The sequence below is a fragment of the Urocampus carinirostris genome, chromosome 14, assembly GCF_059441175.1.
Source record: "Urocampus carinirostris isolate Australia breed hairy pipefish chromosome 14, RoL_Ucar_1.0, whole genome shotgun sequence".
Taxonomy (NCBI): Eukaryota; Metazoa; Chordata; class Actinopteri; order Syngnathiformes; family Syngnathidae; genus Urocampus; species Urocampus carinirostris.
The window spans coordinates 19,337,269-19,353,516 of NC_142362.1; the positions used below are offsets into that span (position 1 = coordinate 19,337,269).

Here is a 16,248-nt window from a genome sequence, read left to right on the forward strand (position 1 = left end):
ATGAAAACGTCGTAAGGCTGGGTCGCTGTAACCGTGGGTCAATGTACAGGACTGTCTCAGAAAATTAGAATATTGTGATAAAGTTCTTTATTTTCTGTAATGCAATTAAAAAAACAAAAATGTCATACTTTTGGATTCATTACACATCAACTGAACTATTTCAAGCCTTTTATTATTTTAATATTGCTGAATTTGGCTTACAGCTTAAGAAAACTCAAAAATCCTATCTCAAAATATTAGAATATCATGAAAAAGTATACAAGTAGGCTATTCAACTAATCACCTGAATCATCTAATTAACTCGAAACACCTTGCGAGGGTTTCCTGAGCCTTAAAAACACTCAGCTTGGTTCAGTAAACTAAATCACAAGTATGGGGAAGACTGCTGATCTGACTGCTGTCCAGAGGACTATCATTGATACCCTCCATTAGGAGGGTAAGACACAAAAAGAAATTTCTCAAAGAGCAGGCTGTTCACAGAGTGCAGTTTCAAAGCATATCCACAAAAAGTCTGTTGGAAGGGAAAAATGTGGCCGGAAACGCTGCACAACCAAGAGAGATGACCGCAGCCTTAACAAAATTGTGAAGAAGAGCCGCTTCCAGAATTTAGGGGAGCTTCAAAGACAGTGGGCTGAAGCTGGAGTCCAGGTATCAAAAGCCACAGTTCACAGACGTGTCCGGGAAATGGGCTACAATAGCCGTATTCCCATGGTCAAGCCACTTCTGAACTCAAGACAACGGAAGAAGCGTCTGACTTGGGCTATGGAGAAGAAGCACTGGACAGTTGCAGAGTGGTCCAAAGTCCTCTTTTCAGACGAAAGCAAGTTTTGCATTTCATTTGGAAGTCAAGGCGCCAGAGTCTGGAGAAAGGCTGGAGAGGAGCAAAATCCAAGTTGCTTGAAATCCAGTGTGAAGTTCCCACAGTCAGCAATGGTTTGGGGAGCCATGTCTGCTGCTGGTGTTGGTCCACTGTGTTTCATCAAGTCCAGAGTAAATGCAACTGTGTACCAAGAGATTTTAGAGCACTACATGCTTCCATCTGCTGAAAAGCTCTATGGAGATGAGGATTTCATTTTCCAGCATGATCTGGCACCTGCCCACAGTGCCAAAACCACCAGTAACTGGTGCACTGACCATGGCATCACTGTCCTTGATTGGCCTGCTAATTCCCCTGACCTGAACCCCATCGAGAATTTGTGGGGTATAGTTAAGAAGAAGATGAAAGACACCAGACCTACAAATGCAAATGAGCTGAAGGCCGCTATCGAAGCATCCTGGGCATCAATAACACCTCAGCAATGCCACAGGCTGATTGCCTCCATGCCACGCCGGATTGATGCAGTAATCCGTGCAAAAGGATTCCCAACCAAGTACTGAGTGCATCAATGGACATTTTCAAATGTTTGATTTAGTTTTGCTGTTATAAAATTATTTTTTTACTTGGTCTGAGGAAGTATTCTAATATTTTGAGATAGGATTTTTGAGTTTTTTTCAGCTGAAAGCCAAAATCAGCAATATTCAAATAATAAAAGGCTTGAAATAGTTCAGTTGATGTGTAATGAATCCAGAATGTATGACATTTTTGTTTTTTTAATTGCATTACAGAAAATAAAGAACTTTATCACAATATTCTAATTTTCTGAGACAGTCCTGTATAACAAAATTTGTAAATTATGATAGAAATACATGTTTACACCACTTCTCCTTTATTCCATAAAGCTGTCTTTAAATCCCCAATGTGTAATAGACCACTAATTGGCACTGTATTATCTGGTGCGGCCATGAACACGAGGCACAGCAAGGCAGCAGGATGCCAGACAAACATGGCGCCGACATAAGTAAGGGATTTCACGGTCGAAAAAAGTAAAACAAATTTCTCGATTCATGATTTTTTTAATATAAATTATTATTAGTATGATAGTCCATATATTTTGCCTTGTATTAAAATCAATGTTGTTGTTTTTTTTTTACTGGATGAAAGTTTTTTGTACCGCTAGAAGGCGCTAAATATTACACACTGTCCCTTTAAAACCAATCGTCCTTTTTTCCCCTTGACAGTGCCACAATTCACGTCGACCTCAATAGCGCTTCAAACGCCGCCGAGAAAGCGGCATCGAACTCGTGGTCGGAGAATCGCAAGACGGATCGTCGAGCGCTACGTCGGATGCTAGCTCGTTTCTCCGGCGTCATGGCCAAGATGGCGTCCATGGCGGCAGCAAAGTCGTCCTCGCCGTCGGCCAGGAAGCTGGTGGGCTCGCCCTGGAAGGGGACCAAGAAGTCCTGCTCGGGTCCGCCAGACTTGTGGGCCAGGACCACCGCGCCGGCCGCCATGCACTCTAACACGCCTGGGAAAGAGAGAAGGTGAACTGGGTGGGGGGATTACAAAGATGTGCCTCTCTCCCACCTGGATGGAGCCAGTATAACCCCCTACAAAGGAAAATAAAGTCTGGAACATTACTTTGTCAAATCTTGTTAAAAACTACGTTCATTACCTTGTTATATACTCTCTCTTCTGCTTTCTGTCTTTTCTTTCACAATCTTTCTTTCAAATTCTTTCTTTAGCTTACTTTCCTTCTTTTGTTTTCCTTCTTTCTGGTTTTCTTTCTTTCACATATATTTCACTTTCTCTCTGCTTTCTTTTTTGTCTTTCTTTCTCTCTTTTTCATCGTTTTATTTTCTGTCTTTCTACCTCTCTGTCTTTTATTTTTCCTTTCTTTTAGTTTTTTTCATTCCTTTCCTTGTTTCAATGCTACCTTCCCTCCCTCCTTCTTTCCTTCCTCCTTTACCTCCTCTTTTTTCCTTTCCCTCCTCCTTTGCTGCTTCCTTTCTTTCCTTCTTTTTGTCCTTTCCGTTCTCATTTTTTAATGATCAGTCTTTCCTTTTTCTTTCTTTCTTTTCTTTCACTTTGCTTTGTTTCTTTCTCTCTCGGTCTTTCTTTATCTGTCTTTCGTTCACTCCCTTTTGCTCTTTCCCTTCTTTGTTGTGTTTCACCGTATTCTTCTTTCTCTTTCTCTTTCCTTGACTTTCTCCTTTCTTTCCCTCCTTTTGTCTTTTCGGTTCTTTTTTTCTTTATCGGTCTTTTCTTTTGCTTTCTTTCTAGCTTTCTCTCACTTTATTTTTTTGCTTTGTGTCTTTCTCCGTCTTTCTTTCATTCACTTCCTTTTGCTGTCTTTCCTTTATTTCTTTGTTCCTTTTCACCGTATCGTTCTTTCTCTCTCTTTGACTTTCTCCTTTCTTTCCTTCCTTTTGTATTTTCAGTTCTTTTTTTTTTCTTTATTGGTCTTTCCTTTTTCTTTTGCTTTTTTTCTTTCACCGTCTTTTTTGCTTTGTTTCTTTCTCAATCTGTATTCGTCTTTCTGTTGTTCACTTCCTTTTGTTGTCTTTCCTTTATGTCTTCTTTTTCACCATATCCTTCTTTCTCTTTGACTTTCTCCTTTCTTTTTCACTTGCTCCTTTCTCTCTGACTTACTTCTATCCTTCCTTCTTTTCCCCCTTCCTTTCTGGCATATTGCCTTTTCACTATCATTAGAGTTACAATATTCTGCAACATCTGCTTGGTTGGTTACCATGGAAACCATTTATTGACATATGTGTAACATTTTTAAGGGTGCTTACCGATGCCAAAAGATTGATCGTGCATTGTGTGCAGGCCCACAACAGCATCCAACAACTCCCTCCGCAGGTCCCGGAAGGACAAATTGAGTTTAACGCAGACCTGGTCCTCCAAGTTTAGGTCCCGGCAGAGCCGCCGCAGGACACCCACTCGATCCTGGTCCCGGCGGTCCCTGCAGTCACCGATCAGGACCAAGCGCAGGGAGGAGTCCCCCGGCCGCCGGTCCAGAAGTTTGCGAAAGGCTCGGATTTGCAGGGTGTGGTCCATTTCGAGCCGGAAATGGGCCACGATGGTGCTACGTTTGGTGGCCTCCGGTTCTTGTTCTTGGTCCTCGCTGCCCAGGAAAGCTTTGACGTTACAGGGTGGGTAGACCAGGGTGGTGCGGTCCGGGCAGCGCTGCAGCGCCACCATGTGGCGCAACGTCCAGGTGGAGTTGACCAAGATACGGTGGCTGCAGGACACTACCAGCCCATACAGGAGGGAGAAGATGGCGTCATGGAAAAACTTCAGAGTGAAGCTGACACCATTTTTATATGGAGGAGTAATCCTGCCATATGTAGAAAGAAATATGAAAAAATAGAAATGAATACATCAATAAATCACGCAATACCTAAATATGATATAAGTGCAATCTATCTTATATATCTCTATCTTTTATATATATATTTATATATATATATGATAGATAGATGTGTGTGTGTATTCTTTTGTGTATTTTGCCATTTATTTTGTCTTTCATTTATTTTGTTATTTACTGTCGTGCATTTTGTCATGTACATTGTGTATTTTGTTTTTTTTCTGTCTTTTACTGTGTTGTGTATTTTGTTTTCATTGTGCCGTATATTTTGTCCCTTTTTTTGTTTTAGTATTTAGTTCCATGAATATTTTCTTGTGTATTTTGTCATGTATTTCGCCATTTGTTTTGTAATTCAATTACATTGATCTTTATTTTGTTATGTATTTTGCCATTTATTTTGTTTTGTTTGTACATAATGGTGGTTTATTTATTTCAGTATATATTTTGTTGCATATTTTGGAATTAATTTTTTTTTGTGTGTATTTTGTCATTTATATATTCAGGTATTTATTTAGTCATTTATAGAAAAAAAATAGAATAGAATAGCCTTTATTGTTATCATACTATACTGCAAGGATCTATTTCAGTATATTTGGTTAATAACGTCGTGCACTGTATTTTGTAGCTCAGGAGGTAGAGCACTCGTCTTGGGATCAAGAGATCGCAGTTCGAATCCCGGCTCCTCCGTGTTACATGTCGAAGTGTCCTTGGGTAAGACACTGAACCCCTAATACCCCCAATAAGCAGGTTAGCTCCCTACATGGCTGCACGGCCGCTATCAGGAAATGTGAGGCACATTGTAAAGCGCTTTGGAAAGTCTTCATTGACTTGAAAAGCGCTATATAAATGCAGATCATTTCATTTCATTTATTTCATCAATTATTTTGTCGTTTATTTATCTTGTTGTGTTTTTTTTTTTTTTTCATGGCTCACCTGGGGCGGTATTTCCAAATGTCAAGGCCAACAGGTGGGTGTTGTACGTAGCTGAGCACCTGGCATCCCCCCAGGTAGCGGAAGAGAGGCAGGGTGAAGGCATAGCCCATACAGTCCACATACACATCGGGGACGAAAGCCATCAGGGCCTCCCAGCCTGAAGGGCCAAAACATTTACAATAATACAAAAGGGTCTGGTTTTCACCCCGGCAAAAGCCACATCAACTCACCCAACAGTACGGTGGCGAGGCTCTGTCCGACCAGGTTGAGGTGAGGATCGGACGAGATCTCCATCAAGGCGTGGTGACGCAAGAAGACGAAAGTGACTGGGCGGGGCAACTCCACGTCCAATCTCTGGCGAACTCGCTCCAGAATCTCAGCCCCTGAAACTCCCTGGTCGCCAGTGTACACCACAAAGGAGCCACTGGGGTAGCTGACAGAAATTCAATCAGATGACAACAGGATTAAAAGGGTTTGTACACCTTTTTTATTGCCAGATTCAAACACTTTTTAAAGGACTTTAAAAGTCAATTTTCCGATACCATTCAAATAAGAAATTTACTCCCAGAAAGCTAAATTTTTACCTGGCCCATAATACATTTCCATAATTGATAAGTAACAATTGCATTAACACACATTTCATTATTTCGTAGTGCTCTGTTTAGGTGTAGCAAGTAGGAGACAGCAACCAAAATAACATAGTTGAAAGCTGGTGTCCAGAATTTCAAAATATTCTACTTGCTTATGCCATCTTCTGGCTTAAGTCATCATTGCAACCTTTGTCAAGCTGCTTGTGTAGTGCGTGCAAGTACATACATTTCTTGAAACGCACTTGAATAAACTATTCTTTTTTTTAAAAATGTTTTTAGAGTTGTGGGTTAACTGTATTTGAACCATGCTCCTTTTTACATCATAATCTCATGCTACACTTACTGAAAACCGTAAGGATGAGCATGAAATCACTCTCCAAAACTCCCCCACCCCCCTTTCTTGCTTCCTAATGTGTTACAAGTCCCGAACAGTTCTGCTAAAAGTAAGATGAAAGCCCCCTGGAAAATAAAGCATATGGGCTCCTTGAACTTAATTGGGCAATGTTAACAACTACTTCTATCTATCGATCTACCTATCAATCTACCAAAGCCATATCACCCCAGTAGGGGGTGGCTAGTCAAAAACACACACACATTCACCCAACATTAATTCCCCCTTGCTCTTCCCAAACGAACACCGAACATTAACCCCACAACACAACAAGGGGTGAGTTGCTGAGCCATGCAACCCTTCATCAGCAGAGAAGCCCAAAAGCACACACTGGTTTACCCCCTCCGCAACATATGCGAAAATATTGGTCATTCTTATCTCTTTATTCTTAATATATACTTAATAAAGAAAATGTTCTACTTTTAACTTTTAAAGGAAAACTCAAATGACGCATCCAACCTTTAAGGTAGTTATTTCCTTGAAATACCTTTGAGATGACTGGAGACTGGGGAGAGCTAACTCTCTCATTGTGAAGTGTTGGATCTCATTTTGCATACTTTGCAAAATGCTTTGCATGAATTTGTTCCACGTTCTAGCCATTGTTTGTATGTTCTGTTTTCTAGCCATTGTTCATTAAAAAAGCAGCCTCCAGGCATCTCTTTTCACCTATCCTCTTGGACGTGACATTAGGAGGTGATGACGCTTCCCATGACAATTCCATATAAACTAATGTCAGCTGCTGTGAATCACAAGGGACGAAGAAATGCAATGGCAAAGCAAAGCCACCAGAGAGCAGTGACCATTTTGAAGCAGACTTGTTTCATTATTCTCCATTGAATGCGTGGTCTATTGAGTCAAACTGCTAGAAACATGGCAACAACTTCAAGCATTTACACTTTTCAAACTATAAGGTAAAAACATTAGAATTTTGAGCATTTCGAGCAAATGTACAAACCCTATTTGTTGGACCGTGTCCAATAACAGGTTTAGATTCTTACCGCTGCATAAGAGCCCTGAGGGCACACCAGAGGACTCGCTCCCCGTCTCCGCCAAGGTGGCAGTATGGGTGGAAAAAAGCCACAGCCGGACCGCCAATGCCAACTTGAGCTTTGCGGCGGTTGCGAAACCAAGCCTGAAGTCCTAGCAGGAGCACCCACAGTAGCAGGGTCAGCAGCAGGCTCAGGACAAGGCAGGGGACCACCAGGGGGGACAGAAACCTGAAATGCGAAATCCAAGGTTATCCAAAATAAAACGTCCATCAATACATTAACTAGATATTAGAAGTCAGAAAACTTTTTGAGTTTAACTTTTGTTGTTACTGATTAGCGTGAAGTGTTACCAGTTTGATATGAGTTTATAAAACAACAACTCATTTCTTATTACTGAATTATCACTATGTAATTACCAGTTTGTAATGATTAGAAGTAAGGATCAAATAGGCTAAGTCAACCACTAAAACGTAAAAGAAAGTTGCTGAAATCCAATTTCCATGACTGGTGAGCTATTTTCAGAACCAGTCCGCGGTCTACTCAGCTCTTCATAGGGGCCAACTGGTGCCCGCAGGCACTAGATTGGGCACCCCTAAACAACAAAATCGCTAGTGTAGCGTGAAAAAACTTACAAGCATATCAATGCCTACATCCACCAGTTGGCAGAGATGGGAAGCTGCGTTGTTTCTGTTATGGACTTTTTTGACCATTTTACAGGCTTGAGGCATTGTTGCTGTTATGTACCTTCTGGACAAATTTCAACATTTTACCTTTTGTTTTCTTTTATTGATGTTCACTATGTTTTGTGTACTGTTACACCATGCTAAATCTATGGCACCCTGGTCATTCTGGAAGGGGGGTTACCACTTGTGAGGCCCCTTCTCAAGGTTTCTTTTTTCCTCACACTGATGTTTTGAGTTTTTCCTTGTCCGCATGTTGGTTTAAGATCAGGCTATGGTGTAATTGTAATCCTGTGCGGTCCTTTGAGACATCTTGTGATCAAGGGCTATACAAATAAATGTGACTTGACTTGTACACAAAGTGTTGAATATCGTAGTTATGTAAGGCCTTCTTATTATTCTAACGTAGGTATTTGTGTTAATCTTCAAAAATAAAGAATTGAGGAACTTTTAGTAGCTACTTTACGTGAACATTTAGACAATCGGGTACATTTCGGGAATCAAAACAACTATTTGCCCAAGATCCGTGGCTGTCAATAAAACCACAACCAAAGTTGTGTTTTTGAGTGTCTAATAATGAATTTATTATAGATTAGTTGAAAAAAAAAAGAAACATTTACCTTATCAAATCGCAGAAGCAAAACGAGAAATGATGATGATGGTGGTGGTGGTGGTGATGGTCAGCCATATTTAACAGCTGACGAGAAAAGCACGTTGAACGCAATAACTTCACATTAAACCATTAACGTACACTCTTGTAGCATGCGCACCAGGAATAAATAAAAAAAGTACAAAAAGGGCGGTGCATGTTTAAATTCGTAACATTTTTGCAAATGAATACAGGTTGCCTATGATTCTGTAGAGATGACGCATAAAAATGACGTAACATGTTGGCTGTGGTTGTCACTTCTTCCTCGACAGGTAGCTTTTAAAAAAAATATTAATATATATATTTTTTAAGAATACACGAATTAGTATCATATACAATTAATCCAAATTAAATTAAAAACGTGTTTAAAAAATTATCTGTGCTGGTTTCTCAAAATCTTCTAACTTCAGGTTAAAACGTCATTTCCGTTTCCAAAATAGTAGTACGCAAGTGGCGCCAGCAATCATGGCCGCCGCCGTGACAGTCAAGTCAACAAAAGAGCGTCTTTTGGCTGTTTTGGACGACTTGGAGGTTTTGTCTCGGTACATTCAAACATAAATGAATTAAGTTGCTATTTATATTTAGTTTGACCTGGTTTTTTTCTATTCCAGGGAGCTAATAGAAATGTTAGCGCTGTCCCGGAGTCAGAAATTGCCGCAGCCTGGCGAGGATGCTCAGGTAGGCATCATTAAGAATATTTAAATTTCACATTAACAATTTAAATTAAACCAATTTATGATGTCTTGCATATTCTGGGAGAAAGTGGACAATTACATTTGACAAGTGAGGGAGCAATCGACTCTTTTCTGTCTGTTGTTTCTATACTTTCCTTGCCATAATGTTATAAAAGTTATGAAAATACCGATATGCGATTGGATTAACTCCCCTACCTGCAATGTATCTCTCTTCATTCAATTCAGAATCCTTTGTGCCTTGTAAAGTATTTGCGAGTCTGTGATACACTGTACTGTATTTATACCCCCATGGATGCCAAAGGGAGAAGCAATAAACATGATAACCATGCAAAAATATGTTGTAATGATCTCAAAACATGAAGAAGGCACACAAATTTCTGCCCTCGTCAAGTCATGTTTGTTTGTATAGCCCTTATCACAAAAATTCTGAAAGGGCTATACAGACCTTTACAGACTATAGACTATTCTAAGTTGCAGTGCTGATACCGGTTATGTGCAAGTAGGCTTTTATAGGATGGAAGCTTGTCAAGAGTCTATGGTAGTGATGTGCTCCTCGGGTTGAATCCCTGAAGCGTGTGCCGAGTAATTTAGATGAGTGGTTTATGAATGGCGAGTCTGTGTGTGTTGATGATGTACCTGGTGACATTTGAAGCCCCTTAGTATCGGCACTATGGTAAAATACTATATGTAGCCATAATACAATACAACTTTTACTTATATCTGTACATTCAAGGAAACTGTGCGGGTCAGATGTATCGACATTTTGTTCTGTATACACGTGTACTAGAATGACAATAAAGTAGATCTGAATCTGAATTAAAGCATGTGTAACACGTGACTGATTCAGGAACTTATTCGATAGTTAAGAGCCGAGTTCGGAATAAAAGTGGCAAAGAAACTCTATAGGTTCGCCTGAGTCACTTTGGAAAAATGCCCCAACATTAAATGAGTTAATTAAAAATGAATAAGAATTTTTTTTTATTATTTTACCTCCTTGTTTCAAATTTATACTTGTTACACCAAATAATTACTTGAGTAAAAGTAAAAAAGTACAACGTGAAAATAATTAAAATTAATTAAAATAACTGTAGTGACAAATTTACTGATTTTTTTTTCTCAAAAGAACCAATCATACCATCAAATTATCAAAGTCCATCCATCCATTATCTTAAGCCCATCCCAGCCATCTTCGGGCAGTGGGCCAGTCGCAGGGCACACAGAGACGGACAACTCACTCAGTCATCCACACCTAGGGATAATTTGGACTGGCCAATCAACCTGACATGGATGTTTTGGGGAATGTGGGAGGAAACCGGAGTGCCCGGAGGAAACCCATGCAGGAACGGGGAGAACTTGCAAACTCCACACGGGAAGGCTGCGGTAGCTGGACTTGAACCCTGAACCTCCGCACTGTGAGGCTGTGCACTTACCACTCATCCGCCGTGCTGCCCAAAGTCCTTACATTCCAATAAACAAAAAAATAAATTTAATTTAAAAGTAGATTAAAATCAACGTAAATTGAAGTGCTTCAATAAACAATAAAGTAACAATAGTATAAATCAAATAAATAAACTAAGCACATGGAGCACATTTACACTTATCTTATCTTAACAGACTCTGCAAGCAGAACGACATACTACCCCATGAACTCGGACAAAGGAGACGTTGCATATTGTAGCTGGTATTTTGCACCATTTTTAAGGGGAACGTGCTTTTGACGTGAGGCCAGGGGTCCTCCTCCTCTTTCGTGTTTTCATAGTATTGCTAAGCAACATTTTCAATCTGCTTCATCCGTAATCAATTTTCCCCCCGCTAAAGTTGAATATAGTAACGTGATGAGGCATCTACGTTTGATTGGTTGGACATGGTAGAGTCTGGCGGAGGGCTGCGTCAAAATAAATGCGCCCTAGCGGAGTCAGACGGATGCATACATACATGGATTATTAGGTAATGAAGTACTGACTTCAATGTTGCCTAATGTGGCGAAGTAAAAGTACGTTTTTTTTCTTTACAAATTTATTCAAGTAAAAGTATAGGGATTTCAAAATACTCCTAGAAGTACAAAACTTCCCAAAACGTACTCAAGTAAATGTAACGGAGTAATTGTACTATGTTACTACCCAACTCTGTGTATACTGTGTGTGTATATTATTATGAAACTACAGGTAAAATGCAGGGATCCAATGACAATGTGTCAGTTTTCATCTAGTCTTGTCATCTAAACCTGTTAAGTATGCGGAGCGATTTGCAGTTGCATTGTCTTTCATTGTTTCTTGTCATCCAATATGGTGGCTGCTAAAAAAAAGAAGCCCCTATAACGGTGAGTGGTTAAGACATGCGTCGGTTTCAGATCCTGGAGCTGCTGGTGCAGCGCGACGGGGAGTTGCAGGAGCTGATGGAGGTGGCCCAGCTGCAAGGCAAGGTGCACCAGGAGATGCAGCAGTTGGAGAAGGAGGTGGAGAAGCGAGACAGCGACATCCAACAGCTGCAGAAGAAGCTCAAAGAGACCGAGCACATCCTGGTGAGTCACTAAAAACAGATTCCACGTGGCCCCTACATGATGAGTTTTTCCAGGTTTTCTTTTCCCCACTTAATCCAGTATATGATTTATGAGTCACTAATTGTAAAAAGCATTGCTTGGCCCACCAAAAAATGACAACATTTCAGATTGACTTAAAAAAAAAAAAAACTCTTTTGATTTAAAATTAGGAAAGTAAATGATGGAAGCCACGGGTCTCAAACTCAATATACTTGGGGGCCGCTGGAGCTCGGGTCTGGGTGAGGTTGGGGTAAATTGGTTTTCTATTTAAAAAAGTTCTGATTAAAACATTCCACTGTTTTCAAGTATCCTTTTTTTTAATTCACTACACAAAATAGAATATAAACATAAAAAAAAATCATTGATAAAAATCTCTCAATTAGTAGTAAGTCAATCCATAATGGTAAATGGTCTGCATTTCTGTAGCGCTTTTCAAGTTAATGAAGACCTCCCAAAGCGCTTTACAATGTGCTTCACACTTACCCATTCACTCACACACCAATAGCGGCCATGCAGCCATGCAAGGCGCCCACCTGCTTATTGGGAGAAAGAAAACGTGAAACTTCCAGTATCTTGTTTGTTTTTTGAAGATAACAAAAATATGAAGGGATAAAAATGAAATAATGACTTAGAATCGTTTTTGGGTGGTTTGGCGGATCGATCCAAATATCAATATGATCGCATTGATATTGTCTTCCCAGATTTAACTATCACTTTAAATAATGTCAGTGAGCGGTCAAGTCATGTTTATTTCTTTAGCCTTTTATCACAAGGAGTCTCAAATGGCTGCACAAACCACAGATTATCGCAAACTACAGACTGTTATTAGTCTCTGTACTACAAGTCCCATAGTGCTTTGCATTATCAAAATACTAGGGATGAGGGAAACTGCTCAATCAGGAAAGGAAAATACTCATCCAACGATTGCGACTCGAAGTCCGAATAAAAAAAATTGATATTTGTGCTATAATTCGCTTGGGGTGCACGTAAAGGGACAGAGTGTGTTATTTAGTGCCTCTTAGTGTATAATAAGCGATTCATAAAATTTTTTTTATAATAATATTGATTGAAATAATTAGCAACAATACATGAGTTATCATAGAAATGTTCTTTACTTTTTTCAAAAATACTCATAGGTCTATTAATTTTACATAAACTGAGCCTTACGTAGAGGGAGATGAGATAATTGTCTGCCATCTTGCAGCAATGGATACCCAAAAAAGCAAAAACCTGGTGAAAGGCTGGACAGAAAAAAAGAAGAAGAAAAATACTAATAAAGAGACGCCTCGCTACTTTACGCTTCAGTTATTGCTGGTTCACTTCTTCACGGGGAAAAAATTTTAATTTAAAAAAAGTAGATAACAACGGATGCTCCCTGCACCACGAGGAACGTTTCGGGCAGCCAAGATTCAAGCCGATAGGACATTAAATTTGAAAAAAAGAAGAAAGAACGCTTCCAGCACCGACAGAAAAGCTCTCAAGAAGTGCTCTGGTTCAGTTTAGCTTGCCCGCTCGACTGCACGAGAGGGAGGAGTGGGGGCTGGAGGTACAAGTAACCTCTTGACTTGAGATCTCAGATGCCATTTAGCCATTTCATATCATTTATACTGTATTGTGACCGGATACCTGCTCTCTTCTTTCTCCATCCCGCCAAGCATTTGTGTCCCACTCCATCATATCTCTCTCGCTCTCGTTCTCGCTTTATCTTGCCCGCACACACTGATTACGTTATGTACATTGTTCACAATGTATTTAACATTTGCTGCTAGCTACCTTGTTCAACGAATCGACACATATACCATTCACTTGATATTTAGTGAGAATCCTGCTCTGATGCTACTGTTTTCTCTTGGTTTTAGGCAACGGCTGTTTACCAGGCCAAGGAGAAGCTGAAATCCATCGAGCGGGCCAGGAAAGGTGCGCCCACACATTTATAACACTCATTAGTTTGTGTGTGTGTATGTTTTTTTTGATATGTCTGCATCCTTACAGGAAGTATATCCTCTGAGGAGCTCATCAAGTACGCGCACAGGATCAGCGCCAGTAACGCCGTCTGCGCGCCGCTTAATTGGCTCCCAGGTACACATCTTTTTCCGAACTATGTAGCTCGCGAGGCTGACGTTTGCTTGTTGCGCTCACTCAGGCGACCCGAGGCGTCCGTACCCCACCGACCTGGAGATGCGCAGCGGCGTGCTTGGTCACATGGCCAACCTCCCCACTAATGGCGTCAATGGACACCTGCCGGGCGACGCCCTGGCTGCGGGCAGACTTCCAGGTAAAGTATACCCTGGGATACCATATGAAACTGTTCTGAGGTGGGGATCACAAAGGGGTAATTGACAGATGGCAGGGGAATAGTAACTTATGTTAAATAGCTAATGCAGAGGTCACCATTTTTATTAAATCTGAGACCTACTCTTTTGTTCCCTATGAGCACATGTGCTACTATGTGGTTACTATGTTACTTCTAAGTTGTTATTAGAAGTAGTGATCAAATAAGGTCAAGTCACTTCAGAAGTATCATCATCCAAAAAGTACAATTGCCAATGACATAATAAATAAGATTGTCTTTTTCACTTATGGTGTCTTTTTCACTTCAGGTGTGTTTATAGTTTTTATTAAGACTTGATCTTGAATGTTATATCACTGAACACGAATTTGATTGTTTTATGCCAGTTAGAAAAGAGATACTGCCAATACAAAACTATATCTCTAAAACGTTGCTGATCTTTATATTTTCCAAATTCTCTTGACAACTACAATGAACAGTCCAGGGGCTATTCCGGTGTATTTAAGGCCCCACGTTGGTTAGCCCTGAGCTAATGCCTTTTGGTACCCCAAATAAAAACATTAAAATAACAAAACCATGTATAGTAAGCAATGTGTAATACTACTCATATGTTATTTATGAGTATATGATTGTTTCCAGGACCACATGGTCAAAAAACACTGTCACAGGGGCTGGACTAGTAAAAAGAATGTGTGCCTTAGGTGTTGGGGTTCAGATTTAAATTATGATTTAGGGATGTAAGATTTGATTACGAAACAATTGTAGAGGATTTTTTCTTCAATTTTGTTTTTCTTCACTAAGATTTGATGTCTTGCAATGTTTATCAACTGGGCTTTAAAAAAAGGAAAGCAGCAACTATTCATTTTCAAAAAAAGGAAAGCAACATTTGAATTCCTGAAAGTTTATTTGATTCGAAACTTATGCAAACTGGAAAGTGACAAAAGTATCATACAAAAACATATTTAATTGATTGATTTAATTATTTAAATCTTTTTTTACAAGCATTTTGACCTGAATACGGAAACTTCGTTAGTGAATTTCATATCTATTATAGAAAGGATCTTCTTTTAATTTCTGCGAATTTCATTTAGTATTTTTCATATTGCCTTCGGCAAAAGAACACTGTGATGTTTCAGTGGTAGGTGGCGCCTGGTTTTGGCGACATCCGTTGGATATATTTATGTCATTTTTTTTGACACGATGCGTGTAATGTTTTTCAATTTTGCTCATAAAATGATGTGGTTGGTGGGCCATAGGTTTAACACATGTGATGTTAACAAAGGCAATGTGGTGGTTAAATCAATTTTCTGAGACAGTTCTGTAAATAAAGTGTTTCATGAAACAATTTGTTGATTAGCAAAGTCTGATTAAAAGCCTCAACATGTTTCCCCAACAAATATGAATTACAGTTTGGGTGGAAACGTGTGATACAATGTCAGAAGCGAGCCCCAACACAAAAACTGCAAAATCTTCCAATTCTATTTTTTAGTAAATACTGTATTGGGATTTTCATGATGCAGTGATACAACAGTAGCAGAGCAGCACATGATATATGACGTGGGCTAATAGCACACAGGAGACGTAACTTGTCAAAGTTTGAACTTTATGTTTTTGGACACGCAAAATCATTTCCTCTCGATATGGTACTGTGGGGAAAATGTAAAGAGGGCCGAAAAAAATCCACAGCATAAAGTTAAAACGTCGTTAAGCGTGGTTGCCGTATGGAAGTCCTCTACTGACGTTTTCCTTTACTGCCCATCGTCCTTTTGACTCATTTGTAATTAATGATCTTTATTTGTTTTCCCTGCCTGGTTTAGACGTGTTGACGCCTCACTACCCGTGGCAGTCTTCAGAGTTGTCTGCGGGCATGCTACCGCCTCACCACGCCGCAGATTTTGGCCTCGAGCCACCAGGACACAACAAGGAGAACGAGGATGACGTGGAGGCTATGTCCACAGACTCCTCCAGCAGCAGCAGCGACTCGGACTGAAAAAAAGAGTGTGTGCGTGTGTGTGTGTGTTATTGTTTTTCATGCTTGTAAATAAATCGTTTTCAGTAAAAATGTTGGTGTTTTGTCTGTTATAGAATTGAAGTTTTTTCGCTGTAAAACAGGTTTGAAAGGGTTTCCCTTCAAAAAAGGAGAATAACAAGGAGTTAAACTTCTTTTAAATTAAAAATGTCACAGAATACTTAGTGTGTATTTTATGTAGTGTGAATTTCCCTAAGGGGATGAATAAAGTATCTATCTAATTCAGTTGTTGATTGAGGCATATTAAGGTGTCAACTAAGTCCTGTGCTACGT

General features: G+C 39.8%; 2 protein-coding genes across 2 annotated transcripts; one reads left to right on the forward strand and one right to left on the reverse strand.

The window, feature by feature from the left end:
- Positions 1–1,655: 1,655 nt before the first annotated feature.
- LOC148352892 (GDP-Man:Man(3)GlcNAc(2)-PP-Dol alpha-1,2-mannosyltransferase-like) lies at positions 1,656–8,654 on the reverse strand. Its single transcript, XM_088352671.1, has 6 exons — positions 8,394–8,654; positions 7,103–7,321; positions 5,354–5,556; positions 5,124–5,280; positions 3,616–4,160; positions 1,656–2,345 (listed from the first exon to the last, which is right to left on the reverse strand). The coding sequence occupies exons 1-6, from the start codon at positions 8,459–8,461 to the stop codon at positions 2,068–2,070; spliced, it is 1,470 nt and encodes a 489-aa protein (XP_088208797.1). The 5' UTR covers positions 8,462–8,654; the 3' UTR covers positions 1,656–2,067.
- Positions 8,655–8,856: 202 nt separating this feature from the next.
- On the forward strand, positions 8,857–16,008 carry med4 (mediator complex subunit 4). Its single transcript, XM_088352836.1, has 7 exons — positions 8,857–8,964; positions 9,034–9,100; positions 11,468–11,638; positions 13,516–13,573; positions 13,649–13,735; positions 13,800–13,931; positions 15,764–16,008. Exons 1-7 carry the CDS (start codon positions 8,888–8,890, stop codon positions 15,934–15,936), a joined length of 765 nt encoding a protein of 254 aa, XP_088208962.1. The 5' UTR covers positions 8,857–8,887; the 3' UTR covers positions 15,937–16,008.
- The last annotated feature ends 240 nt before the right edge of the window (positions 16,009–16,248 follow it).

What these genes read in the sequence shown, in the direction of transcription:
- LOC148352892 (XM_088352671.1), bottom strand. Translation starts at nt 8,461, where the DNA reads ATGGCTGACCATCACCACCACCACCACCATCATCATCATTTCTCGTTT. An exon ending in CTCAGGGCTCTTATGCAGCG is followed by an intron (nt 5,557 to 7,102) that starts GTAAGAATCTAA and finishes AATTTCTGTCAG; the next exon opens with CTACCCCAGTGGCTCCTTTG. An exon ending in CGATCAATCTTTTGGCATCG is followed by an intron (nt 2,346 to 3,615) that starts GTAAGCACCCTT and finishes TCTCTTTCCCAG; the next exon opens with GCGTGTTAGAGTGCATGGCG.
- med4 (XM_088352836.1), top strand. Translation starts at nt 8,888, where the DNA reads ATGGCCGCCGCCGTGACAGTCAAGTCAACAAAAGAGCGTCTTTTGGCT. An exon ending in AGCCTGGCGAGGATGCTCAG is followed by an intron (nt 9,101 to 11,467) that starts GTAGGCATCATT and finishes CGTCGGTTTCAG; the next exon opens with ATCCTGGAGCTGCTGGTGCA. An exon ending in GCCGCTTAATTGGCTCCCAG is followed by an intron (nt 13,736 to 13,799) that starts GTACACATCTTT and finishes GCGCTCACTCAG; the next exon opens with GCGACCCGAGGCGTCCGTAC.